The sequence below is a fragment of the Pleurodeles waltl genome, chromosome 9 (assembly GCF_031143425.1).
Source record: "Pleurodeles waltl isolate 20211129_DDA chromosome 9, aPleWal1.hap1.20221129, whole genome shotgun sequence".
Classification (NCBI taxonomy): domain Eukaryota; kingdom Metazoa; phylum Chordata; class Amphibia; order Caudata; family Salamandridae; genus Pleurodeles; species Pleurodeles waltl.
The window spans coordinates 51,171,788-51,198,393 of NC_090448.1; the positions used below are offsets into that span (position 1 = coordinate 51,171,788).

At 49.9% G+C, this 26,606-nt stretch overlaps 1 protein-coding gene across 5 annotated transcripts in view; it reads left to right on the forward strand.

Annotated features, from left to right (window-relative positions):
• Window positions 1-26,606, forward strand: part of PLXNA1 (plexin A1) — a 559,827-nt gene that overhangs the window by 350,388 nt on the left and 182,833 nt on the right. For all 5 annotated transcript variants that reach the window (XM_069206269.1, XM_069206270.1, XM_069206267.1 and 2 more), the window contains exon 9: window positions 4,982-5,096. In XM_069206269.1, coding sequence (XP_069062370.1) covers window positions 4,982-5,096 — 115 coding nt within the window. The remainder of the gene's footprint in view (window positions 1-4,981; window positions 5,097-26,606) is intronic.

Below are 26,606 nucleotides of genomic sequence, written 5' to 3' on the forward strand. Positions count from 1 at the left end.
CTTGGTTCGCAGCCCACCTCCAGGGATGGTATTGCTCGGGTATCTATTCAAAAGGTAAGGAATCTGCAACTAAGTCTCTATCAGATGTACAAGTTACTTACCTTCGGTAATGATGTATCTAGTAAAGACATATTCTAGTTGCAGATTCCTTATCGACCCGCCCATCCTTCCCACTCTGCGAACTAATTTCTAGGGGGAGGAACTTTCCTTAAAGGGCCCTAGCTTTGGCGCACCACTATCATTGTTCTTAATGGCTCCGCGCTTCTGGTGTGGAAAGTCGTGAAAAGAAACTAACATCAGTGTGCCGGGGTGGTGCCTATATATGACCGCGACATCATCACTGCGACCACAACACCACCGTTGCCCGTGGAGTCGACCGACACCACGCAAAGGTACTGCTCGAAGAAAAAGTCTCTGGATGCAGTCTGACACCTGGGGGAATTCAAAAGGTAAGGAATCTGCAACTAGAATATGTCTCTACCAGATATATTGTTACCGAAGGTAAGTAACTTGTACAACAAACAAACATCCTGTGCAAGAGCAAAATTGTGTACAAGGGTATAAAATTTGACAAGAACCATATTTACAAAGACTGCATGGGATTCCTAGAAAGAGAGAATGCAGCAGACCTGACGACTACCTTCCCCTGATCTACTTGACCCACACATTATTGAGGGGAGGTCCCTGCCCTTGGTTTGCTTGCCGCCCTAATCCTGACTCCGCCCCTGTATCACTGTGCCACTGTAGGGGCCCAAGATGCAAAACCAGGGGCTGGGCGGGAAAAGTGTAACCTAGGCAGCTGGGGCTGGTGTGTCCATCCTTTGTAGAATAGGGATTGTTGCTAACCCTCCCCAGTGAAGTAATTTGTAGGAGAGTCTGTTCATCCCTATGCTTATCATTACTTGCTTCCTGTTACCGCACTGCCAAAATTGTTCAGCGATCCATGTAGCCCCGCAGCAGTCCGGTCCCGCCGCCACGATGGCCAGGTCAAAAAGGCGAGGCCTTGACGACACGGGTTAAATAGCCTGTTGCCATTGTTACAGCGGGACTGAAAATTGACACGCCGCCCGGGCAACTTCGTTCTTGCCTCCTGCACTTGCGAGATCCGTGGCCAGAAGCCTGACCCTTGGCCCCTTATTCACCCCTCCCCCCCCCCCCCCAAAGAAAAACAAAAAACTCTCAAGACGAGTTGGGAGCACAGGGTAGGGTGTGGACCAACAGGGACCCCGGTTCCTAATGCCACGCACCCCGAGGAGTGCACTCTTTCCAGTATGTTTGCTGCTAGTGTGTAAAATAAGTTGAACACAGGAGTGAAACCTACCATGATGGACCCCACTTGCAAAAAGTGAAGAGTGACCCTGAGACATCCGTGTGTTGCGGATATTCATAGTGCTAATTCTGACTGTGTCCCCCAGAATGGTGGTTCTGTTGTGCCCGAGTACTCTCCTGGCAGCACGGTGTATTTGAGAAGAATAGCAAAGGGGCTCCAGGCCTGAATGCAAGTAAGCAAAATAAGCTCCTCAACGATGTTAATAGTAAAATAAGCATTGGTAAAGCCAACAAGTCTCACCTTTCCTGATCATTTGCAGCGCAAACTTAAAAAAAGAAAAAAAGTAATACGCAGCCAGCCACACCATTTTGTGGGCATGCACACTCCTGCTGATGAATGCAACTGTTTTTTTCTGTTTGCCGATTTGAGATGGGCGGGGGAAACAACGTCGGGTGAAGCAAGACAGAGGAAGGGAGTAACAGGAGGGGGTGCTCAAAACAACTTAGGGGTGTGGGTGAGGGAAAACGACGTTTAGGGCACGTGGAAGGAACAGGGAGCGGGGAGCAAACAGGGAAAAGAACATGAGAAGCAAACGAAAAAGCAACACAGGAAATGGGATAACTCTACAATGGCAGACGTACAGGGGCAGCGAGCATGTCGGACAGTTACGTGTGTACTAGGGAGACAGCAGGAAAACACAGACTCTACTACAGTGTTTAAACAAAACCGAAAATAGTACCACCTGAAAACAGAGCAGTGTAGTGACAGAAGTAATGGGTCCATGCTCCAAGGGAGGGACTAACTCAAAAATCTGTAGTAAGGCCTACACGTGATACTGAATTAGAAGCAAACGAATTAGCGTGACAGTGAAGCCAATCTACTAAGTAATTGGCTGACTCTAATCCCACTGGAAGGAAACCAAATGTGTTGCAACAGAGAGAGTGGGAGATGCAGTTGTGTCCCTTACATACTGGTGCCCCGGTGCCACTGCACCTGCTTCACCAATGCTAGCTATACCCATGGTGTACTCTGGGGAACTTTCCCAGGATGTTTTCTCCTTTGCGCCCACCTATCCGTCACTTCCTGGTTCCTGCAGTCTGGTCTTAACCAGATCCCATACCTTAGTTTGCACATCCTGTTATCTTTGAGATGCTCCTCGTGTGATTAAAAAAAAAAATAATAATAATAACCGCCAAGCGCTGTGTTGGTCTTGGCGCTGTGCGCATTGTTTCACAGAGAGGCTGTCCCCACAACAGCAGCACACAATACCAATTAATACTCTTAACAACCAAGCACAAAGCACGATATATCCTTTTACCTGTCCGCCCAAAGCGCCCTGAAGCCTGTTCCGGGTAGAGGCACTATACACATGCTACTGTAAAATAAAATACAGTCGTCTTCTAACATCTGAATGGCGGAATATGTATCGGGGACACATGGATACCCCCTCCGTCGCTGCCTTAGGCTGTGTTAACACTTACGGTGCACAGCCTGCTCGCTTGCAGGTACGGTTGTGCCCCCAAAACATTAGAAATCTGGCTAAAAAAATGGCGTCGGCGAACGGCATTCATGCACGAGGCACTTGTAAGACCGTATTAAACCATTGCCTTTTGTAACCTTAAAACTAAACCATGAAGGCCCTTTTAGAAGGACGTTTAAGTCAAACTGGTCTTATTTCAGTCTCAGATGCGTGTTTATTTTTTCTCTCTGGGTTTGCTCAGCTGAAAAGATATGGCCTGGTGCAGAAAGGGATTATTTTGGCAGCGCGCCCTAATTTGTTTTTGCATTCTTTTTAAGTAATGCATTGTAGATTGAAGTGGCCTGCGCCTCATGTTACACTATGGCCTTATTTTTTCTGAAAAAAAGTTAATTAAAAAAGGACTTGAAGTCCACTGGATGTAATCTCTGGCTGTTTTGACAGGCCTCGACAGTGTTATGATGGCGAAAGAGTTCCGCCTGTATTCTCAAACTTAACACTATGTGACATTAAAACTCACCCGAAAGCTGGTTATTTAAGAGGAAAATATATGGTGGTCTGGTAACTATGGGGAATATTAAAACGGGACGTCAGCATGTAGACGGAGCAACATTATCACAATTAAAATAAATTAACCAGTAAGAGAATGTATTGTCTTGATGCCAAACTGTAAAACCGAGAGACCCCACTTCTAAACCCTGCTTTTAATCTTGTCAAAACCGTGTGCTCCTGGGCAAACCACGCCCTCCCACCGCCTGCCGTTTCCGTACCTCTAAAACGTGTTGGCGCATCTCAAACGGGCCGTACCATTAAACTCCACAACTCTGGACGCTTCTATTATTCTGACAAATGTTTCAATAAGAAAGGAACCGCGCCTGATATACAGTGTGTTTCCTGAACTGATTGTCCATTTGCAGGGCCGGATTTAGGTCGGTGCGACCGCACCGGGTGCTGACCTGGATTGGGGGGGGGGGGGGGGGCGCTGACCTCCGGGGGGCGCTGTGTTGAGCAATAACTTACAAAACTTGCGATTTAAAAGCACCTGCTGGAATGTTCCTTGTGGCCCAGCCTTCAGAAAACATTTAAAATATCAAGATAACTCATTTGATGAATGTTCCTGCTAGGGAGAGAGAGAGCGAGTCTGTCAAGCAGCAGCTGTGGCTCGCCATAAAGTAGCGCACAGGGTTAATATGCCTGCTGCAAAGGACAGAACTATATTTTATGTAGATAACTGTGGATTAGTAAAGCCAGCCTTCGCAGGCGCTTGAAAACTAATAAAATGTATTTGTGAGAGGGGCTGTCGAGATGAGGGCACATTTGCCGGGTGGTAGTGAGGGAATCAGAGGATGTGGTAGGGGTGCCAAAAAGGACTGTCGCACAGGGCGCCCCCAGCACTAAAGCCGGCCCTGTCCATTTGCACCCCCTCAGCTCAGCGTCACTCTTGTATATCCAGTGTCGCTGTCCGCCATCTTTGGTCACGTTCATCCCATCCCTAAGAGGTTCCTATGTTATGCTCCCCTTTGTGGAAGTCCATCTTTGGGTTTTGGCGCCTTTTCCTGGTCCTAGAGTGGTGGTCTAGTTTGAAATGTCTTTGCTGCGTTTGTTTGTGTTTTTTTGGCAGCTTTGACTTTCCTACACCTTATGGGGATGTTTATAAGAATACGTGCTGGGAGAGCACTTGTTTAGTATTTGCTGTTTAGAGTGTTTTTTTCTTAACTTTTTTTTTCTGTCGTTTTTTAATTCGATTTTCACACCTCCGCCATCATTCCGCATCTTTATCATTCCATTTTCCTCTTCTGCATTCCCGTGTGATTCTAACACTGTAGGCCTACCGTGGTGCCTTTAAACCTGCTCCGCAGCTGCACGGTAGTGTATTTAAATGCTCCTGTACTGCCCAAATACTCTTCATTCTAACAGAGCTGCTCCAGGTACCTGCGCATCTCCTCGCCCAGTGCATGTGCCCCTGTTGGCTGCTATGTGTTAATTGGCATAATGTCTAATGTAATGTAATTAATTTGTGCATGAATCCAGCTGTCTCGGAGGAGGTCACAGTTTAGAACTCCTGTTTTCGTGGAGTCATGGGGTTGGGCGTGCAAATTGTTTCATATGGCGCCTTCCTCGGGAGAGGCCCGTGGATGGTTTTGCGGAACGCAAGCGACCCCGAGTTTGTACTGCGAAGCTGTATCCTGTCGCACCATGGCCTAAAGGTTGTCTCTCTCTCTGGCTGTCTCCAGGTGCCTGTCCTGCGTGAACGGATCCTTCCCCTGCCATTGGTGCAAGTACAGGCACGTCTGCACGCACAACGCCGCCGACTGCTCCTTCCAGGAGGGACGTGTCAACGTGTCTGAGGTAAGGCCTTGGGGAGACGGAAGTTGGGTGGCTGGAGGGAGGTCCTTCTGGGTAGCAGGTTCTTGAAGGAAAGGAGGTCCTTCTGGGTAGCAGGTTCTTGAAGGAAAGGAGGTCCTTCTGGGTAGCAGGTTCTTGCGGGAATGGAGCTCTTTCTGGGTGACCGCTTCTTGCACATAGGGAGGTTCTTTATGTTGGCAGGTTCTTGCGGGAAGGCAGATCCTGTGTAGCTGGTTCTTGCGGGAAGGGAGATCCTGCGTAGCAGGTTCTTGTACAAAGGGAGGTTCTTCATGGTAGCAGGTTCTTGTACAAAGGGAGGTTCTTCATGGTAGCAGGTTCTTCTGGGTAGCAGGTTCTTGCGGGAAGGGAGGTCCTTCTGGGTAGCAGGTTCTTGCAGGAAGGGAGGTTCTTGCAGGAAGGGAGGTCCCAGGTAGCAGGTTCGTGCAGGAAGGGAGGTTCTTCTGGGTAGCACGTTCTTGAGGGAAGGGAGGTTCTGGGTAGCAGGTTCTTGCAGAAAGGGAGGTCCTGGGTTGCAGGTTCTTGCGGGAAGGGAGGTCCTAGGTAACAGGTTCTTGCTTCTGTATGTGTAAGACTGTTGATGGGCCAGCGGGAGGCTTCTAGGTGCGGTTGGTTCGGATATGAGGTTTCCAAGTGTATGATGTGAAGCTTGGCTCTGGGTGTTGCTGCTTAGCATAGTCTATGTGTATGATGTGGTATTTTCCCCCGGGTGTGGCTGCTGATCAGAGTCCAGGTGTATAGTGAAATACTTCTCTCTGGGTGTTGCTGCTGAGCAGAGTCTGTGTATTCTGTATTTTCGTTTGGGTGTTGCTGCTGAGCAGAGTCCAGATGTATGGTGTGATACTTGTCTCTGGTTGATTCTAGTGAGCAGAGTCCAGGTGTATGATGGGATGCTTGGCTCTGGATATTGCTGCTGAGCAGTGTCCATGTATATGATGTGGTATTTTTCTCTGGGTCTTCTGTGGAGAGTCCAGGTGTATGACGTGGTACTTGTCTCTGCGTGATGCTGCTGAGCAGAGTCCAGGTGTAAGACGTGATGCATGTTTAAGTGTTACTGCTGAGCAGTGTCCATTGGTATGATGTGATGCTTGGCTGTGGGTGTTGCTGCTGAGCAGATTCAGGTGTATGATGTGATGCTTGTCTCTATGCGTTGCTGCTGAGCAGAGTCCAGGTGTATGATGCAATCCTTGACTCTGGGTGTTGCTGCTGAGCAGAGTCCAGGTGTATGATGTGAAGATTGGCTCTGGGTATTACTGCTGAGCAGAGTCCATGTATAGGATGTGATCCTTGTCTCTGGGTGTTGCTGCTACTGAGCAGGTCCCAAGTGTGTGATGTGATAAATTTCTATGGGTGTTGCTGCTGAGCAGTCAGGTGTATGATGTGATGCTTGTCTCTGGGTGTTGCTGCTGAGCAGAGTCCAGGTATCTGATGCAATATTTGTCTCGGTGTTGCTGCTGAGCAGTCAGGAGTATGATGTGATGCTTGGCTCTGGATGTTGCTGCTGAGCAGAGTCCAGATGTGTATGCTTCTTGTCTCTGGATGTTGTTGCTGAGCAGAGTCCAGGTGTATGATGCAATACTTGTCTCGGTGTGTCACTGCTGAGCAGAGTCCAGGTGTATGATGCAATCCTTGTCTCTGGATGTTGCTGCTGAGCAGAGTTCAGGTGTATGATGTGATGCTTGGCTCTGGATGTTGCTGCTGAGCGGAGTCCAGATGTGTATGCTTCTTGTCTCTGGATGTTGCTGCTGAACAGAGTCCAGGTGTATGATGCAGTATTTGTCTCTGGATGTTGCTGCTGAGCAGAGTTCAGGTGTATGATGTGTGATGCTTGGCTCTGGATGTTGTTGCTGAGCAAAGTTCAGGTGTATATGCTTCTTGTCTCTGGGTGTTGCCGCTGAGCGTAGTCCAGATGTGTATGCTTCTTGTCTCTGGATGTTGCTGCTGAACAGAGTCCAGGTGTATGATGTGATGCTTGTCTTGGTGTGTTGCTGAACAGAGCCTCCGGGTCTGTGGTGCGATGCTGGTCTTTGTCTCTGGGCGTTGCTGCTGAGCAGAGTCCAGGTGTATGGTGAGATTACTTGCCTCTGGGTGTTGCTGCTGAGCAGAGTCCAGGTGTATGATGCAATATTTGTCTCTGGATGTTGCTGCTGAGCAGAGTCCAGGCGTATGATGTGATGCTTGTCTTGGTGTGTTGCTGAACAGAGCCTCCGGGTCTGTGGTGCGATGCTTGCCTTTGTCTCTGGGGGTTGCTGCTGAGCAGAGTCCAGGTGTATGATGCAATCCTTGTCTCTGGGCGTTGGTGCTGAGCAGAGTCCAGGTGTATGGTGAGATTACTTGCCTCTGGGTGTTGCTGCTGAGCAGAGTCCAGGTGTATTGTGCAATATTTGTCTCTGGGTGTTGCTGCTGAGCAGAGTTCAGGTGTATGATGTGATGCTTGGCTCTGGATGTTGCTGCTGAGCAGAGTTCAGGTGTATATGCTTCTTGTTGCTGGGTGTTGCTGCTGAGCGGAGTCCAGATGTGTATGCTTCTTGTCTCTGGATGGTGCTGCTGAACAGAGTCCAGGTGTATGATGTGATGCTTGTCTTGGTGTGTTGCTGAACAGAGTCTCCGGGTGTGCGGAGCGATGCTTGTCTTTGTCTCTGGGGGTTGCTGCTGAGCAGAGTCCAGGTGTATGATGCAATACTTGTCTTGGTGTGTTACTGCTGAGCAGAGTCCAGGTGTATGATGCAATCCTGGTCTCTGGGTGTTGCTGCTGAGGAGAGTCCAGGTGTATGATGTGAAGCTTGGCTCTGGGTATTACTGCTGAGCCGAGTCCATGTATATGATGTGATACTTGTCTCTGGTTGTTGCTGCTACTGAGCAGGGCCCAAGTGTGTGATGTGATACATTTCTATGGGTGTTGCTGCTGAGCAGTCAGGTGTATGATGTGATGCTTGTCTCTGGGTGTTGCTGCTGAGCACAGTCCAGGTGTCTGATGCAAGATTTGTCTCGGTGTTGCTGCTGAGCAGTTAGGAGTATGATGTGATGCTTGGCTCTGGATGTTACTGCGGAGCAGAGTTCAGGTGTATATGCTTCTTGTCTCTGGGTGTTGCTGCTGAGCGGAGCCCAGATGTGTATGCTTCTTGTCTCTGGATGTTGCTGCTGAAGAGAGTCCAGGTGTATGATGAGATGCTTGTCTTGGTGTGTTGCTGGACAGAGTATCCGGGTCAGTGGTGTGATGCTTGTCTTGGTGTGTTGCTGAACAGAGCCTCCGGGTCTGTGGTGCAATGCTTGTCTTTGTCTCTGGATGTTGCTGCTGAGCAGAGTTCAGGTGTATGATGTGATGCTTGGCTCTGGATGTTGCTGCTGAGCAAAGTTCAGGTGTATATGCTTCTTGTTGCTGGGTGTTGCTGCTGAGCGGAGTCCAGATGTGTATGCTTCTTGTCTCTGGATGTTGCTGCTGAACAGAGTCCAGGTGTATGATGTGATGCTTGTCTTGGTGTGTTGCTGAACAGAGCCTCTGGGTCTGTGGTGCGATGCTTGTATTTGTCTCTGGGCGTTGCTGCTGAGCAGAGTCCAGGTGTATGGTGAGATTACTTGCCTCTGGGTGTTGCTGCTGAGCAGAGTCCAGGTGTATGATGCAATATTTGTCTCTGGATGTTGCTGCTGAGCAGAGTTCAGGTGTATGATGTGATGCTTGGCTCTGGATGTTGCTGCTGAGCAGAGTTCAGGTGTATATGCTTCTTGTCTCTGGGTGTTGCTGCTGAGCGGAGTCCAGATGTGTATGCTTTTTGTCTCTGGATATTGCTGCTGAACAGAGTCCAGGTGTATGATGTGATGCTTGTCTTGGTGTGTTGCTGAACAGAGTCTCTGGGTCTGCGGAGCGATGCTTGTCTTTGTCTCTGGGGGTTGCTGCTGAGCAGAGTCCAGGTGTATGATGCGATGCTTGTCTCTGGGTGTTACTGCTGAGCAGTCAGGTGTATGATGTGATACTTGTCTCTGGTTGTTACTGCTGAGCAGTCAGGTGTATGACGTGATACTTTTCTCGGTGTATTGCTGCTGAGCTGAGTCCAGGTGTATGATGTGATGCTTGTCTCTGCTTGTTGCTGCTGAGCCATGAGTCCGGGTGTATGATGCGATGCTTGTCTCTGGGTTTTGCTGGTGAGCGGAGAGTCCATGTGTATTATGTGATACATGTGCCTGGTTGTTACTGCTGAGCTGAGAGCCCAGGTGTATGATGCGATGCTTGTCTCTGGGTGTTACTGCTGAGCAGTCAGGTGTATGACGTGATACTTTTCTCGGTGTATTGCTGCTGAGCTGAGCTGAGTCCATTGAGGTGTATGATGTGATGCTTGGCTCTGGATATTGCTGCTGAGCAGTCAGCAGCTAATTGAGCCTCTTCCGGTGGCAGTGGGGTGAATGTATTTACACCCCAACATGAGGTGCCCACATGTGTGCGACACGCGGCTCATTCAAAACATCACCAGGTCCTGCTGCCTTAATGACGCCCCTTAATGGCCGTCACAGTACTGGGATTACTTGATAACCTGTTCAGAGCGTCTATACTGGCTTGAAATGTTCTGCAGCATGTGTGGCGCACTGTTGCTTATTAAAGAATTATGGCCAGGGCCGCAGGAATTATGCGGCAGGGGTGGACAGGCAGGGTTGACTGCTTTGCATTCAGAAAGGGCAAATCGTGCAGCGCAGTGTGGCACATTTTGTGATAGTACTTCATTATTTTGTTATTGTTTAATCATATTAACACTCTATAGGCAACGCTTTTACATCATTAGTATCGACTTGACACTCAAAACACAAATAAGCAACTGAAAGTTGAACATTTAGTTTTGTGAAGGGCCTTCCACTGCGCAGGCGCACGTTACTACATTTTCAGAAACTTACGATCCGTTGACGTAGAAATCTGCGTGTTATGCCGCACATGACGGATTATGTGGCAAATCCACAATTATGCGGAAACCGCCTGCGCTGAAGACTTGGCATTATTCCAGTGGCCCTGAACACAGCGTTTCGAGACCCACTCCTTGCTATGTAGGCTAGTTGCATGTACATAAGGCATCATTCTTCTCATATTAGTTTAACACGTTTTCGAGGCGCACTGGTGTAAGGCGTACGGATTGGGTGCACAGGAGTAAGGAGCACAGATGCATGTGAGGTCGAAGCAAGGTTGATGTGAGACGCACATCCGGGTGTATTGATACCGGAAGTCTAAAGTTACTCTCGGCAGGGATGTCAAATGCAGCTTTAGGAGGGGAGTTTCCTGTGCTTAATTTGTGCTTGTTGTTTCCGGTGCTAAGCACCGGCACTTATTCTTGAGGGCCGGCGCTTATTCTTCTGCCTCAAGCAATTATTAGGAGCAAAAGACACATATGGGAAAGACTGAGAAAGAGAAAAACGAAAAAGCGTCACAAAGGGAGAAAGCTGCAAGAGTGGGCTGAAGGGGCTTTAAATGGATTTAAAAGGCCCGGTGTAGCTTCAGGATTACGCTGCCTCAGTATACCGTGTTCCAAGTTTGAATTGCAGCAGCTGCATTTTTAAGAGGAGGGCTATGGGAACCGGCACATTTTTCTTTACAAATTAAGCACTGGGTGTGTCCAGGTCTCCACTTAACGCCAAGTAAGTCAGTGGTTCCTCGTAGATAATTTGTATGTAAATGTGCTTTTTTAAATATGGGACTAATTATGGATTCGGCCCTCTTGGACCTGTGTCGGACACCCCCTAATATCCAACGACAAGAGAGCGCGCGCTCAAAGACCGGAATATTTTCCTTGCCCTGGATAGAAATGAGCCATTCCTGGGGATAAATGGACCCAGAAAAGGATGAATTTTTTTTTCTGTGCCACGGCTCTGTGTCGCCTCGGCTGTGAAGGATAAAAGCCTTGTCGCACAGCGCCTGGATGTTCCGTCTGCACCGAGAGCCGCGCCGCTGTGATGCTCCTGGTGGAGTTTCTGGCTGCTGTACGCCTTCCTCGGTAATTAGTGGCGCGGGCTGCGCGTAATGAGGCTTTTTGAATAAAATTTTAATCCGCGGATCAGGCACACGTCGCACATCCAAATAAATGTATCCGTCGCCGTTTCCGTGTAGAGGTCCTATCTTTGTTTTTTTTTCTGTTTTGCTTGTGCCATTTTTATGCTGCATTGTTTTGTTAGTTCCATCTTTAGTCTCCTTAGCAGCTATTTGTACCCACCTTCCAGGCCCCCTTTCCTGATTATATTGCATCATGTTCCTGTGTCTTAGTTTTTCTGAGTTCCCTCTGCCGTGTGCGTTCCTACTTCCGAAAGCCCCTTCCCCGGGCTCGCTTTATCCCTCGGTGGTTTCCAGTGGGGTACACTGGTTTCCGCTTCCGGTAGTTTGAGGCAGTGGGGCTGGTGCACGAATACAGGACTCGGCAGCACTGCGGTTTCAGAGGTACCCGGGCTCCTGGAAAGTCCCGCTCTCCCCTACAGTTAGGGTGACTAGGTTCTGAGAATCAGTCATCTAGGATTTGTAGAGCGCGGCTAATCGCCCATAGGGTCTCAAGGCGCTGAAGCAAAAACTGGGGCAAGCCAGACATAAAAGTAGGACTAACAACTTTAGCCTTACCTCTCTGGCGTGTCCCTCAATTTTTGCATAGCCTTGTAAATGTATGTATACACACACACTTCTCTCCACGCACAACCTACGCTTACATAGTGTGACCAGATTTTGAGGAACAAAAACCGGGACAGGTCTGACATAAAAGAAGGACTAACGACTTTACTCTCTCTTTTATATGTGGCCTGTCCCGTTTTCTGCGTAGCTTTGTGAATGTGCATGTACATACAGGCATCACTCTTCTCATATGAGTTTAACAAGTTTTCGAGGCGCACTGGTAATTTACAAGACTAGTTGACCTCCCACCCTGCACCCCAACCCACCCTCAGCAACCTCTCTGCTCCACTCTGTCTCTCTCTGCTGGGAGCAGACAGGGGACTGTGTTGCCTGACAGTAACAGATAAATTAATTTAATGCTTTCCTAGATGATCTGACCTTTGTCCCCAAAACTGGGACATTTATTTAATAATCTGACCTTTGCTGCAAAAACGGGGACATTTATTTAAAAATAAGAGAAGGTCGGGACACCAGGACAGTCCTCTAAAATCCGGGGCTGTCCGGGGAAATCCGGGACGTCTGGTCACCCTGCGCTTACATCTACTGACTCCCCCACCCCACTTCCCTCTGCTGCAGCATGCGCACAGCCGACCCCCTCCTGCGGTGTCTGACCCTAAAAGGGAAACACTGCCTAACAATAGTTTGCCTTCTAATTCTCCTTTACAGGATGCCCTGACCTTTGGTCCCAAAAACCGGGACCTATATTTAAAATTAAGGAAAAAGTCGGGACAGTCCTCTGGAATCCGGGACTGTCCGGGGAAATCCGGGACATCTGGTCACCCCTCGGCCAGGCCATGTGTTCCCTGGTCTATGATGTGATGTTTCTCTTTGCATCTAATGGGTAATGTTACTTCTGCAGGGTGTGGTTTCTCTCTGGGGCAGGTGTCTCTAAGTTGGCTTTAATATTTAGCGTACATCCACTCACGGGCATCACCCTGCGACCTAAACCGAGCCATGATACGATGATACATGCGCTGGAAGGAGCAGGGCATTGGAACCTTTCTACTTTCCAGTGTACATTTTGTAGTCTTCCTGATTTGTACTCCTGTACCTCAAAGCCTGGCTGCTTCCTTAGGGCTGTCAACATTGACGATGGACTAACACCACAGCAGGGCTGCCATTGAGTGTGAACATAACAGCAAACCTCTACCTTATTCCCCCAGTAGAGAGGGCTTGACCAACGGATAGGATCTACATCCATTGACCAGGCCCAAACGAGGGCTTAATGTTTTGTTGTCTGCATCCGCTCTTGGCCTTGATGTTTAAAGTTTAGACGCAGCTCCAGCTGGGAAGGTTTTACTCGTAGTTCCAGCTTACTTTAACATATTCAGCCACTCTTAAGGTATGTGGTGGGTACTTGATTGCTAACCATATGTTATGGTCCTGTTGCACCCGAAGAGACGCCATTACCTCTCCCTGCCTGGGCGAAGGTGAAGTGCCTGCCTCTCTCCCAGCTTACAGATGGGGATGAGAGATGCTGCCCATCTCTTAGCTTGGGAAAGATGCTGAGCTCTCACCTTGCGAGGTGATAGGTTGTTGCCTCCCTGTCCTAGCACTGGAAAGATGCAAAGGTGCAGGGCTCTGCCTAATCTGTTTTTTTTTTTTGCTGGCTCGTCTAGTTTTTAGGAGGGTGCCAGAGTTATTTTCCTGAAGGTAAGGTCCCTCTTCTTCTTTGGGGTCGAGAGACCGGGCCAGGGTTGCCGCTTGTCTCCCAGCCTGGAGAAGGGGCATTCTTTCATCTTTCCCATCCTCTTGGAAAGATTGGTCTCTTCCTCACACCTACAGTGAGGGTCTTCCAGAGCAGTTGTGAGCTCATATTTTCCCACATTTCTCTTCAGTTATACCCATATCTGGCTACCAGGCCTGTGATGGTCGATTTATCCCAAATGTCAAGTCATTTGAATTTACCATGGATGCCAGCCTCACCCTTAAGGCATACATTGCCCAAACTGCCTGGTACCAGCTCTCTTCTAAAGAAAGTAAAACCACTTCTTCCAGAAAGCGACTTTAGAACTGCTTTTCAAGCCCCCCCATAAACATTTGGGCAATGTTAACCAGGGGCGTTGGTATCAATGGTGCAGCAGGTGCACTGCTACCAGGTCCTCCAGTAGCCTGACTGGCCCATCTAACCCTTATTATTGTAGTAATCTACTACATAACTATGGTTACAGGGTCAATTTTCCTTGATTATTCAAGGTCCCTTGGCTTCCTTGCTACTCCATTGGTGGTAGAGCCTTGCTTTATGGCCTTCCACATGCCACTCTGGCACACCTAACTGGCATCCTGCATGCCACATCATGTCACATCCAGGGCCTGAAGAATTGTAATCACCTCATTTCCACTCTGCTGGAACTCCATAGGCTCACTCTGCACCTTCACTAAACTTAGCTGCGTTCCTGACAAAGCCGTCATGACTAGCACTGCTGTTATCTTGCAGACAAGTTCACCCTCTCTGGTGGATCTCAGCACACCTACAGCCAGGACACCTGCAGACTAAGAAGTGAAAAATAAAATGTTTAAAAAAGCAAGGCAAGCAGGCCTTTTCCATCCATGCACCCAGGATCTGGAACAATATCCCTGTGTCCACGCGGAGTGCCCCAATGCTGCTCCAGTTTAGCAGAGAGTTGAAGATGCACATCTTCAAAAACACTGAATCAAAAATGCATCAATCACCCACAAAATAGCTACGTCTCCCATCATGTGTCTATGCTCGTATTTGACCCTATACGGTGCTCAGCTGCCTTGTATCCTAGTTTGCATGATTAAAAAACCACATACATATGTAACATACATTTCCTGCTTCGTCTATGGTTAACCGCTTTTCTACTTTATGCCAAGTTAAACGCATTTTTTTGTTATTGTGGCTGGATTCATACATTTCATGCTCCTGTTCCAGGATGCCTTTCCTCGCCAGGGCCCTGGTTTCACCACATTTCTTGCTGTCCTTTCTTGGAGTTGTTAGATTATTTCTCCTGCCATTTTGGATCACTCATTCCCCTGCACCTATCTCTGAGACCACTCCCCGTTCCTTGGCCCATCTTTGTCGTTCATCTCATGTCGCATCCCTTTCTTGGAGCCCACCCTATTGCTTACTTCTTTCTTGGGGGGTCACCCCATTTCCTGCTCCTACGTCTGGGGGTCAAATCATATTTAGTCTGCCTTTTCTTGGGGTGACCCCATATCTTGCTGCTGTCTCCAAATATCCATCTAATTTCTTGATTGTTTTTTTTTCTCCTCCTCTAGGGTGTCACCTTATTGCACCTTCTGTTTACTTTCCAAGTTCAGCATTTTTCTTGCTGCTCTGATGTGGCTAGCCCCTATTTCATGTTTGTCTTTGGAATATTCCCCAATTCCTTTCCTCTGCCTCTGGGTACTGTCCGTTTCTTGCAGCGGACTGTCTCCTGGGGTCACCCACTGCTTGCCCTTCACCTCTCTCGTGTCCTGTTGTCTCCAGTAACAATGCTCATCGGGGTGCACAGCATCGGAGCCTTTAGGCGGACACACAGCTCGCCTATGGTTTTTGCTTTTATTTCTCTGACCTTTCCCGCTCTTTGCAAAACTGTGAAGAAGGGCAGACGAGCAGCGGTGCTATACTGCAGACAGAGCCCTAGCAGGGGACCAGGCAGGCCCTTAGCAGCAGCAGCTAGCTGCTGGAGGGGTAAGCGAGCAGGACCAAACTGTACAATTAAAAATGAATTATCTTTTAATAAAGAGCTGGAGCGGAGGAGATTAGCCCACGGCCTCCGATTGGTGGAAGGATGTTCAGTGTGAATAGAATGAAAAGAGTGAGGGTTCAGGGAAATGTGTCACGCGGAAGAGTCGCAGAGAGGGCTTCTAATATTCAGAGGCAAACATGGCATTTAGCACTCAAGGGGGGTGGCTGTGATGGCGCGGGGGCCCTCTTTACGCCCGACGTCTGGCTAGCCACAAGGCATCCATATGCGCTATACATCAGTGCTTCTGTATAGGGCATTTGATGGCTCCTGTAAGTAGAAAAGGGACTATACATTCAGTGTAGGTCCTCTGTGTATATATTTGTCAGTGGGGCGACTACAGTGTACATGGCCAACTGGCTACCTACCTCTCCGGTCCTCTCTTGACCAGCAGAGATGGCCAACCACCCTGAGAGCAGGCGTGTAGCGCCTCGCTGGTCAGTTGACCTGCTCATGGTCTCGGGCACTTAAGCTTTTTGGTCTGACTGCGCCATAGCCCATGACCCCAATGTGCATGTGAGTATGTCCAGGGACCCAGAGCCACTGATGGTCAAACCACCAATGAACAGTTTGGAAGGTGTTGACTCTCACCTTTTTGTATTAATAAAACATAAAAGCGAATAGTGGTACCAAGCCGAGAAGTGCAAGGCTAGGGGACAGGTTGGGTTTGGGTACCAAAAGCAGCAATTAAAAAAGAGTTTTTCTTCAACACACTTATTCGCTTTTATCACAATCCTGTGTTTGATTTGGGGGTAGAGAGATGGAAGGGTTAATGATGGAAACAGAAGTCAATAAAAGCATCAGCCTAAAAACAAAACAACCAATCTATTCTAGAACTCAGGCTTGTTATACACTTTCCAAATGTGTTTCTTTGACACTGGCGACAGCCCACTATGTCCCCACCTATTAGACCTTGTTTCCCATGCAAGAGAGGTTAGAGGAAACTCTTGTGCCTTCTCTTACCTGGGATAATTGCTTTTGCTGAAATCTAGGTTCCTATGTCTGTGTGAAATCACTTCGTTTGATATAAAGTGCTCCAGTGATGTTCAGCCTGCTTCCCATCCATTGGCAGCCACAGGGTGGGGACCAGGGCCAGATTGGGGACCCAAAGCACTCTCCCTTCTCTGCTCCCCCCGCACTCTCCCTTCTCTGCCCCCCCGCACTCTCCCTTCTCTGCCCCCCCGCACTCTCCCTTCTCTGCCCCCCCGCACTCTCCCTTCTCTGCCCCCCCGCACTCTCCCTTCTCTGCCCCCCCGCACTCTCCCTTCTCTGCCCCCCCGCACTCTCCCTTCTCTGCCCCCCCGCACTCTCCCTTCTCTGCCCCCCCGCACTCTCCCTTCTCTGCCCCCCCGCACTCTCCCTTCTCTGCCCCCCCCGCACTCTCCCTTCTCTGCCCCCCCCGCACTCTCCCTTCTCTGCCCCCCCCGCACTCTCCCTTCTCTGCCCCCCCCCGCACTCTCCCTTCTCTGCCCCCCCGCACTCTCCCTTCTCTGCCCCCCCGCACTCTCCCTTCTCTGCCCCCCCGCACTCTCCCTTCTCTGCCCCCCCGCACTCTCCCTTCTCTGCCCCCCCGCACTCTCCCTTCTCTGCCCCCCGCACTCTCCCTTCTCTGCCCCCCGCACTCTCCCTTCTCTGCCCCCCGCACTCTCCCTTCTCTGCCCCCCGCACTCTCCCTTCTCTGCCCCCCGCACTCTCCCTTCTCTGCCCCCCCGCACTCTCCCTTCTCTGCCCCCCCGCACTCTCCCTTCTCTGCCCCCCCGCACTCTCCCTTCTCTGCCCCCCCGCACTCTCCCTTCTCTGCCCCCCCGCACTCTCCCTTCTCTGCCCCCCCGCACTCTCCCTTCTCTGCCCCCCCGCACTCTCCCTTCTCTGCCCCCCCGCACTCTCCCTTCTCTGCCCCCCCGCACTCTCCCTTCTCTGCCCCCCCGCACTCTCCCTTCTCTGCCCCCCCGCACTCTCCCTTCTCTGCCCCCCCGCACTCTCCCTTCTCTGCCCCCCCGCACTCTCCCTTCTCTGCCCCCCCGCACTCTCCCTTCTCTGCCCCCCCGCACTCTCCCTTCTCTGCCCCCCCCGCACTCTCCCTTCTCTGCCCCCCCCGCACTCTCCCTTCTCTGCCCCCCCCGCACTCTCCCTTCTCTGCCCCCCCCGCACTCTCCCTTCTCTGCCCCCCGCACTCTCCCTTCTCTGCCCCCCCGCACTCTCCCTTCTCTGCCCCCCCGCACTCTCCCTTCTCTGCCCCCCCGCACTCTCCCTTCTCTGCCCCCCCGCACTCTCCCTTCTCTGCCCCCCCGCACTCTCCCTTCTCTGCCCCCCCGCACTCTCCCTTCTCTGCCCCCCCGCACTCTCCCTTCTCTGCCCCCCCGCACTCTCCCTTCTCTGCCCCCCCCGCACTCTCCCTTCTCTGCCCCCCCGCACTCTCCCTTCTCTGCCCCCCCGCACTCTCCCTTCTCTGCCCCCCCGCACTCTCCCTTCTCTGCCCCCCCGCACTCTCCCTTCTCTGCCCCCCCGCACTCTCCCTTCTCTGCCCCCCGCACTCTCCCTTCTCTGCCCCCGCACTCTCCCTTCTCTGCCCCCGCACTCTCCCTTCTCTGCCCCCGCACTCTCCCTTCTCTGCCCCCCGCACTCTCCCTTCTCTGCTCCCCCCCGCACTCTCCCTTCTCTGCTCCCCCCGCACTCTCCCTTCTCTGCTCCCCCCGCACTCTCCCTTCTCTGCTCCCCCCGCACTCTCCCTTCTCTGCTCCCCCCCGCACTCTCCCTTCTCTGCTCCCCCCCGCACTCTCCCGTCTCTGCCCCCCCCGCACTCTCCCGTTTCTGCCCCCCCCGCACTCTCCCGTCTCTGCCCCCCCCGCACTCTCCCGTCTCTGCCCCCCCCGCACTCTCCCGTCTCTGCCCCCCCGCACTCTCCCGTCTCTGCCCCCCCGCACTCTCCCTTCTCTGCCCCCCCGCACTCTCCCTTCTCTGCCCCCCCGCACTCTCCCTTCTCTGCCCCCCCGCACTCTCCCTTCTCTGCCCCCCCGCACTCTCCCTTCTCTGCCCCCCCGCACTCTCCCTTCTCTGCCCCCCCGCACTCTCCCTTCTCTGCCCCCCCGCACTCTCCCTTCTCTGCCCCCCCGCACTCTCCCTTCTCTGCCCCCCGCACTCTCCCTTCTCTGCCCCCCGCACTCTCCCTTCTCTGCCCCCCCCGCACTCTCCCTTCTCTGCCCCCCCCGCACTCTCCCTTCTCTGCCCCCCCGCACTCTCCCTTCTCTGCCCCCCCGCACTCTCCCTTCGCTCTCTTCCTGCACTCTCCCTTCTCTGCCCCCTCCCTTCGCTCTCCTCCTGCCCCTCTCCCTTCTCTCTCTCCTCCCTCCTGCCCCCCTCTTTTCCTGCTTCACATGCCTCTTCTCCCCCCCCCCCCCACACTTTCAGCCCCCCCTTCTTTCTCCCCTGGCCCTGCGCTACATTCTCTCCTCAGCAGCGCCTGTCTTCAGAGGTCCTTGTTTGTTTTCTTAAGGGGGAGGGAGGGTGTTTTTCCAGCACATGCTGGATGAGGTCGAGCCCGTCCCCTCTCCCGGGCAGGTCCCGGCGGCCGGCAGCGCGGACCCCAGCCCAGCCCCGCCCGCACGAGAGGCCAGTTAAATGTCAGCTGTCCTGGTTGCAGCATTCAGGTCCCTTTGCCAGCCGCGGGTCCCGCCCCCATCCCCGCCGGCCTGCTCCACGGTGACACCGGCAGTCAGGCCTGATGGCGAGACTCCCGTATTGTAAGAAACATGTTATTTATTTCAGCTCGTGGAAAGGTCAGCGGGGAATGCTTGAAACGGGCACCAGGTTGACAATAACTCGAGACATCAGATGCTCACGGTTTGTTGTAAATGGCCCCGATTCGGCCAAGATGTGAAGCGTTCTTCTGACAGGCCGAAGATGCCCGCTGGCGATTTAGCCTCACTTGTCTAGGCACTTATGTCTACCCGAGGGTGCACTTTTTACTTCTGTGTTTTCGTGTTGTATTGGTACTTTGTTTATTTATTCTGGCAGCTCAAAAGTCAGCCTGAAGTTTTCAAATGGAAGCACATGGCACCCCAGCAACAGAGCTCTCTCCGTGAGCTGGAGATTTATTTGTGTGCATTTCATAATGGCATTATATTTCGTACATACTTAGTTTTAGGACCACTTAGAGTGAGTGTTGAGCCCAGGGTCACACGGCTTAAGGTCAAGTGCCAGAGTCAGGACCCAGGTTCCAAGTCAGCTGCAAAGCCACATCTCCTTCATAGGCTCCATACGTCATTTCCGATCTGCTAGTGGTGCGGGTCTTTGATGGTGATCCCTCATTCACGGAATCCTAAACTGTTCCACAGAGGTCTCAAAATGGCAGCAGATTTGATTTTTGAACCTTCAGCCATTCCACTTTCTCGGTGTTGACAATACATGGCAGCATTTGTGGTCACCAGACATTTTGCGTGCCTGTTGACAGTGACTCCTCGTTTTGTGCACCAGAGCCAGCCACAATCATTTCCGGGTGCATTTGAAAAGAAAAATATATATATATTATATATATATATATATATCTGAAAGGCTAAACAGAAAAGTGCTTCTGAAAGTGTAGCTGGTTGGATTAATAATAGGGAAGTTCTTGGGTGTCCAGCTTAGACCCAGGTGTGGTAGATCCTATCCAGATGTTTGGGATAAACCTTGACTGTGTAAATGAGTTTCATTTAGATTAATTGCATGTAAATTTATCTTGTTTGGATATCCAGAAAATGTGTCATGGATCTGAGACCCTCTGGATAGTCGTTAAATACCCCTTTGATGCATGAAGGCTGGAAGTCCTAGAACATGCCCTTCCAAAGAGCTACAGAACAGTTGTAGGAAACTTCCAAAGTCTTGGTCCAGGAAAAGCCCATCCTTGTGTGACCTTCAGAGAACCTGCTGTAGGTTCATCCAGAGGTCTTCTCCATGAGGATCCCTAGATTCCAAAACTGAGCTCGAATGATCCTCCTTTCTTAAAATGACATAGTCCTCTGCTAGAGGAAGAGTTTCAGTTTCCACCCTCCTGGATGGCATTGCAGAGAGGACAGTGCCCCGAATAGACTCCAACTCTCTAGGATTGGACTCAGGAATGTTGTTACTTAAGTCTCAATGCCAGCATTCCATACCCGATGAACCACTTTTTCACATCAAATTAACAAACTATTTCACATCAGATTAACCAACCTGCGGCTCAGCTCTCTGATTCCCATTTCTTACCACCTTTCCCGTTTTATTATTTATTTATTTATTTGTTTGACACTCCTTCAGGATTTCTGTCACCGAGTTGTACACTTCAAGGCTGTTCTATTTCCATTCTCCCATGGGTGACTGAGGGCCAACCATCTCCTCAGTCGCCCCGCTCTCCAGCGATAGCGCCAACATGCTTTCACCTCGTGCCACCATCACACGCCACCCTCCTGTTTCCACACTGCTGATCCTTATAGATTCTGGACTGGAACCTTCTGTTGTATCCCCACCACACCTTTTCCACTGTCCTTTTGTGTCTCTATTAACTATCCATCCCTAGCTCTTATCACACTGCTCCTTGCACCCCTTGCCATCCAGCTTCGAACCGACTGGTGAACAATAAAAGCCATAAGCCACCTCCTGAAGTATTGCATATTGTGAGAAAAAATAGGTCATTCCAGAAAAATGGGAGTTATCCATGTGGCTGGTCAGAAGAAACCAAAAACACTGCCAGGCTGGTGTTTTACCTATTCAGTCTCTCCACCTGCGCCTTCGGGGAGCTTGCATTTCTGTGCCTCCCTTGAAACTCTGCGGAGAGGCGTAACGTATTTATGTATATATGTATGTATGCATTTTTATATAGCGAGACCTCCTAAAGTGCTAGAACGCTTTACGGTAGAAATGGATCGTTATATACAAGAAAAGGCAAAGTTCGATGGCATCTGTCGCTGTAGATACGCATGTTTTGCAATAGCTCGCCATCTGGTGTTGGGCCGGAGTGTTACAAGTTGTTTTTCTTCGAAGAAGTCTTTCGAGTCACGGGACCGAGTGACTCCTCCTTTTGTCTCCATTGCGCATGGGCGTCGACTCCATCTTCGATTGTTTTTTTTCCGCCATCGGATTCGGACGTGTTCCTGTCGCTCCGAGTTTCGGAACGGAAAAATAGCTAATTTCAGAAGATTTTCGTCGGTATTGTTGCGTTCGGGGTCGGCGTAGTTAGATTCAACACCGCGTCTAAGATCGAAGAGCTCCGGTGCCCTTCCGGGTAATTTTTTCGATCCCCCGTCGGGGCCTGCTCGGCCCGACCGCGTGCAGAAGAACGCCGATGGAACGGACCCCGTTCCGTTTCTGTCCCAAATGCCACAATAAATACCCCTATACAGACCAACACTTGGTCTGCAACCTGTGTCTGTCACCTGAGCACAGCGAAGACACCTGCGAGGCCTGTCGTGCGTTCCGGTCCCGAAAAACTCTCCGAGACCGTCGAGCCAGAAGACTTCAGATAGCGTCCGCGCCGACAGCCCACCGGGAGTTCGAGGAACAAGAAGAGGAGGGATCCTTTTCGATCCAAGAATCGGACTCCGAAGGATTCGACGATACACAAACCGTGAGTAGGACGTCGAAAACCGCTCAAAAGAAGATTTACAAGGCCCAGGGGACGCCACTGCCATCAGGCCATGGCTCGACCCATAAATTCGGTGACCGACCGTCGGCACCGAAAAAGGCCCAAACAGTGCCGAGATCGTCCGACTCCGGTCGAGACACCGGCACGCAGCCTTCTCAGGACCGAGAAAGTGCTGGAGGCAAGCATCGACACCGAGATACCGGTGTAGACACGGCTCGACGCCGAGACAGCGGCACTGAAGAAGATCGACGCCGAGAGGTTTCGGCCCCGAAAAACAAAAAAGTCACCTCAGAGCCGAAAAAAGATGCAGACAGGGTTTTGGTGCCGAAACAAACTGCAACCGACCCAGTTTCAGGCTCTTATACAGAAGAGCACTCGCTAACCTCCCAAATGCAAAAGCATAGGTTTGAGGAAGAACTACACTCAACGGATGTAGACCATACGCAAAAGCGTATTTTCATACAGCAGGGGATAGGAAAAATAAGCACCCTTCCCCCTATTAGAAAAAAGAGAAGATTGGAGTTCCAAACTGAACAAACACCACAAACAAAAGTGGTGAAAAAAGTTACCCCACCACCCTCTCCTCCACCTGTGATTAACGTCTCACCAGCACAAACTCCATCACATTCCCCAGCTCACACCACCATGAGCCAGGGTGACCAAGATCAAGACGCATGGGACTTATACGACGCCCCAGTGTCAGATAACAGTCCGGAAGCATACCCTACGAAGCCATCTCCACCAGAGGACAGCACCGCGTATTCTCAAGTGGTGGCTAGAGCAGCACAATTTCACAACGTAAGCCTCCACTCAGAACAGGTCGAGGATGACTTTTTATTCAACACACTCTCCTCCACCCACAGCTCCTACCAAAGCCTGCCTATGCTCCCTGGTATGCTCCGGCACGCAAAAGAAATCTTTAAGGAGCCGGTCAAAAGTAGGGCAATCACACCAAGAGTGGAAAAAAGTATAAGGCGCCTCCTACAGACCCGGCTTTCATCACTACACAGCTGCCACCAGACTCTGTCGTTGTAGGAGCAGCTAGGAAAAGGGCCAACTCCCACACATCTGGAGATGCACCACCCCCAGATAAAGAAAGCCGCAAGTTCGATGCAGCTGGTAAGAGTCGCAGCACAAGCTGCAAACCAGTGGCGCATCGTTAACTCCCAGGCACTACTTGCGCGCTTTGACAGAGCCCATTGGGATGAGATGCAACATCTCATTGACCATCTGCCCAAGGACCTACAAAATAGGGTAAAACAAGTGGTTGAGGAGGGACAGAACATTTCAAACAACCAAATACGCTCCTCCATGGACGCTGCAGATACAGCTGCACGGACAATTAATACATCTGTAACTATCAGAAGGCATGCATGGCTCCGAACGTCTGGATTTAAACCAGAGATTCAGCAAGCAGTTCTCAATATGCCTTTTAACGAAAAAGAACTGTTCGGTCCAGAAGTGGACACAGCGATTGAGAAACTCAAAAAAGACACGGACACTGCTAAAGCCATGGGCGCACTCTACTCCCCACAGAGCAGAGGGAATTACAGCACATTCCGTAAAACACCCTTTAGAGGGGGGTTTCGGGGTCAGAGCACACAAGCCAGCACCTCACAGGCAACACCGTCCAGTTACCAGGGACAGTACAGAGGAGGTTTTCGGGGACAATATAGAGGAGGGCAATTCCCTAGGAATAGAGGAAAATTTCAAAGCCCCAAAACCCCTACTACTAAGCAGTGACTCACATGTCACTCACCCCCTCCACACAACACCAGTGAGGGGAAGAATAAGTCATTATTACAAAGCATGGGAGGAAATCACTACAGACACTTGGGTTCTAGCAATTATCCAACATGGTTATTGCATAGAATTTCTACAATTCCCTCCAAACATACCACCAAAAGCACAAAATTTGACAAAACATCATTCCAATCTCCTGGAGATAGAAGTGCAGGCACTATTGCAAAAGAATGCAATCGAATTAGTGCCAAACACACAAATAAACACAGGAGTTTACTCACTGTACTTTCTGATACCAAAGAAGGACAAAACGCTGAGACCAATCCTAGACCTCAGAATAGTGAACACATTCATCAAATCAGACCACTTTCACATGGTCACACTACAAGAAGTATTACCATTGCTAAAACTACACGACTACATGTCAACTTTAGACCTCAAGGATGCGTATTTCCATATACCAATACACCCATCGCACAGGAAATACCTAAGGTTTGTATTCAAAGGAATACATTACCAATTCAAGGTACTGCCTTTCGGATTAACAACCGCACCAAGAGTCTTTACCAAATGTCTAGCGGTAGTCGCTGCACACATCAGAAGGCAGCAAATACATGTGTTCCCATATCTAGACGACTGGCTAATCAAGGCCCATTCGTTAATAGAGTGCTCAAATCACACAAATCAGATCATACAAACCCTCTTCAAACTAGGGTTCACCGTCAACTTCACGAAATCCAACATTCTGCCGTGCAAGGTACAACAATACCTAGGAGCCATAATAGACGCAACAAAAGGAGTAGCCACTCCAAGTCCCCAAAGAATTCAAAATTTCAACACCATCATACAACGCATGTATCCAACACAAAAGATACAAGCAAAGATGATATTACAACTCCTAGGCATGATGTCTTCATGCATAGCCATTGTCCCAAACGCAAGACTGCACATGAGGCCCTTACAACAGTGCCTAGCATCACAGTGGTCTAAAGCACAGGGTCATCTTCTAGATCTGGTGTTAATAGACCGCCAAACTTACCTCTCGCTTCTGTGGTGGAACAACATAAATTTAAACAAGGGGCGGCCTTTCCAAGACCCAGTGCCACAATACGTAATAACAACAGATGCTTCCATGACAGGGTGGGGAGCACACCTCGATCAACACAGCATACAAGGACAATGGAACGTACATTAAACAAAACTGCATATAAATCACCTAGAACTACTAGCAGTTTTTCAAGCACTAAAAGCTTTCCAACCAATAATAGTTCACAAATACATTCTCGTCAAGACAGACAACATGACAACAATGTATTATCTAAACAAGCAAGGGGGGACACACTCCACGCAGTTAAGCCTGCTAGCACAAAAAATTTGGCGTTGGGCAATTCACAACCAAATTCGCCTAATAGCACAATTTATACCAGGGATCCAAAATCAACTCGCAGACAACCTCTCTCGAGATCACCAACAGGTCCACGAATGGGAAATTCACCCCCAAATTCTGAACACCTATTTCAAACTCTGGGGAACACCTCAAATAGACTTGTTTGCGACGAAGGAGAACGCAAAATGCCAAAACTTCGCATCCAGATACCCACACAAAACAGTCCCTAGGCAATGCCCTATGGATGAACTGGTCAGGGATATTTGCTTACGCTTTTCCTCCTCTCCCTCTCCTTCCTTACCTGGTAAACAAACTCAGTCAAAACAAACTCAAACTCATATTGATAGCACCAACTTGGGCAAGGCAACCCTGGTACACAACGCTGCTAGACCTATCAGTAGTACCCTACATCAAATTGCCCAACAGGCCAGATCTGTTGACACAACACAACCAAAAGATCAGACACCCAGATCCAGCATCGCTGAATCTAGCAATCTGGCTCCTGAGATCCTAGAATTCGGGCACTTACAACTTACCCAAGAATGTATGGAAGTCATAAAGCAAGCCAGAAGGCCATCCACCAGGCACTGCTATGCAAGTAAATGAAAGAGGTTTGTTTGCTACTGCCATATTAATCAAATACAACCTTTACACACAACTCCAGAACATGTAGTGGGCTACTTGCTTCACTTACAAAAAATCTAACCTGGCTTTCTCTTCCATTAAAATACACCTTGCAGCAATATCTGCATACCTGCAGACTACCTATTCAACTTCCCTATATAAGATACCAGTCATTAAAGCATTCATGGAGGGCCTTAGGAGAATTATACCACCAAGAACACCACCTGTTCCTTCATGGAACCTAAATGTTGTCCTAACTAGACTTATGGGTCCACCTTTTGAACCCATGCACTCCTGCGAAATACAGTTCCTAACCTGGAAGGTTGCATTTCTCATCGCCATTACTTCCCTAAGAAGAGTAAGCGAGATTCAGGCGTTTACAATACAAGAACCTTTTATACAACTACACAAGAATAAGGTCGTCCTAAGGACTAATCCTAAATTTTTGCCAAAGGTTATTTCACCGTTCCATCTAAATCAAACAGTGGAACTTCCAGTGTTCTTTCCACAGCCAGATACCGTAGCTGAAAGGGCACTACATACATTAGATGTCAAAAGAGCATTGATGTATTACATTGACAGAACAAAAAACATCAGAAAGACTAAACAACTATTTATTGCATTTCAAAAACCTCATGCAGGAAACCCAATATCAAAACAAGGTATAGCCAGATGGATAGTTAAATGCATCCAAATCTGCTACCTTAAAGCTAAACGACAGCTGCCCATTACACCAAGGGCACACTCAACCAGAAAGAAAGGTGCTACCATGGCCTTTCTAGGAAACATCCCAATGCAAGAA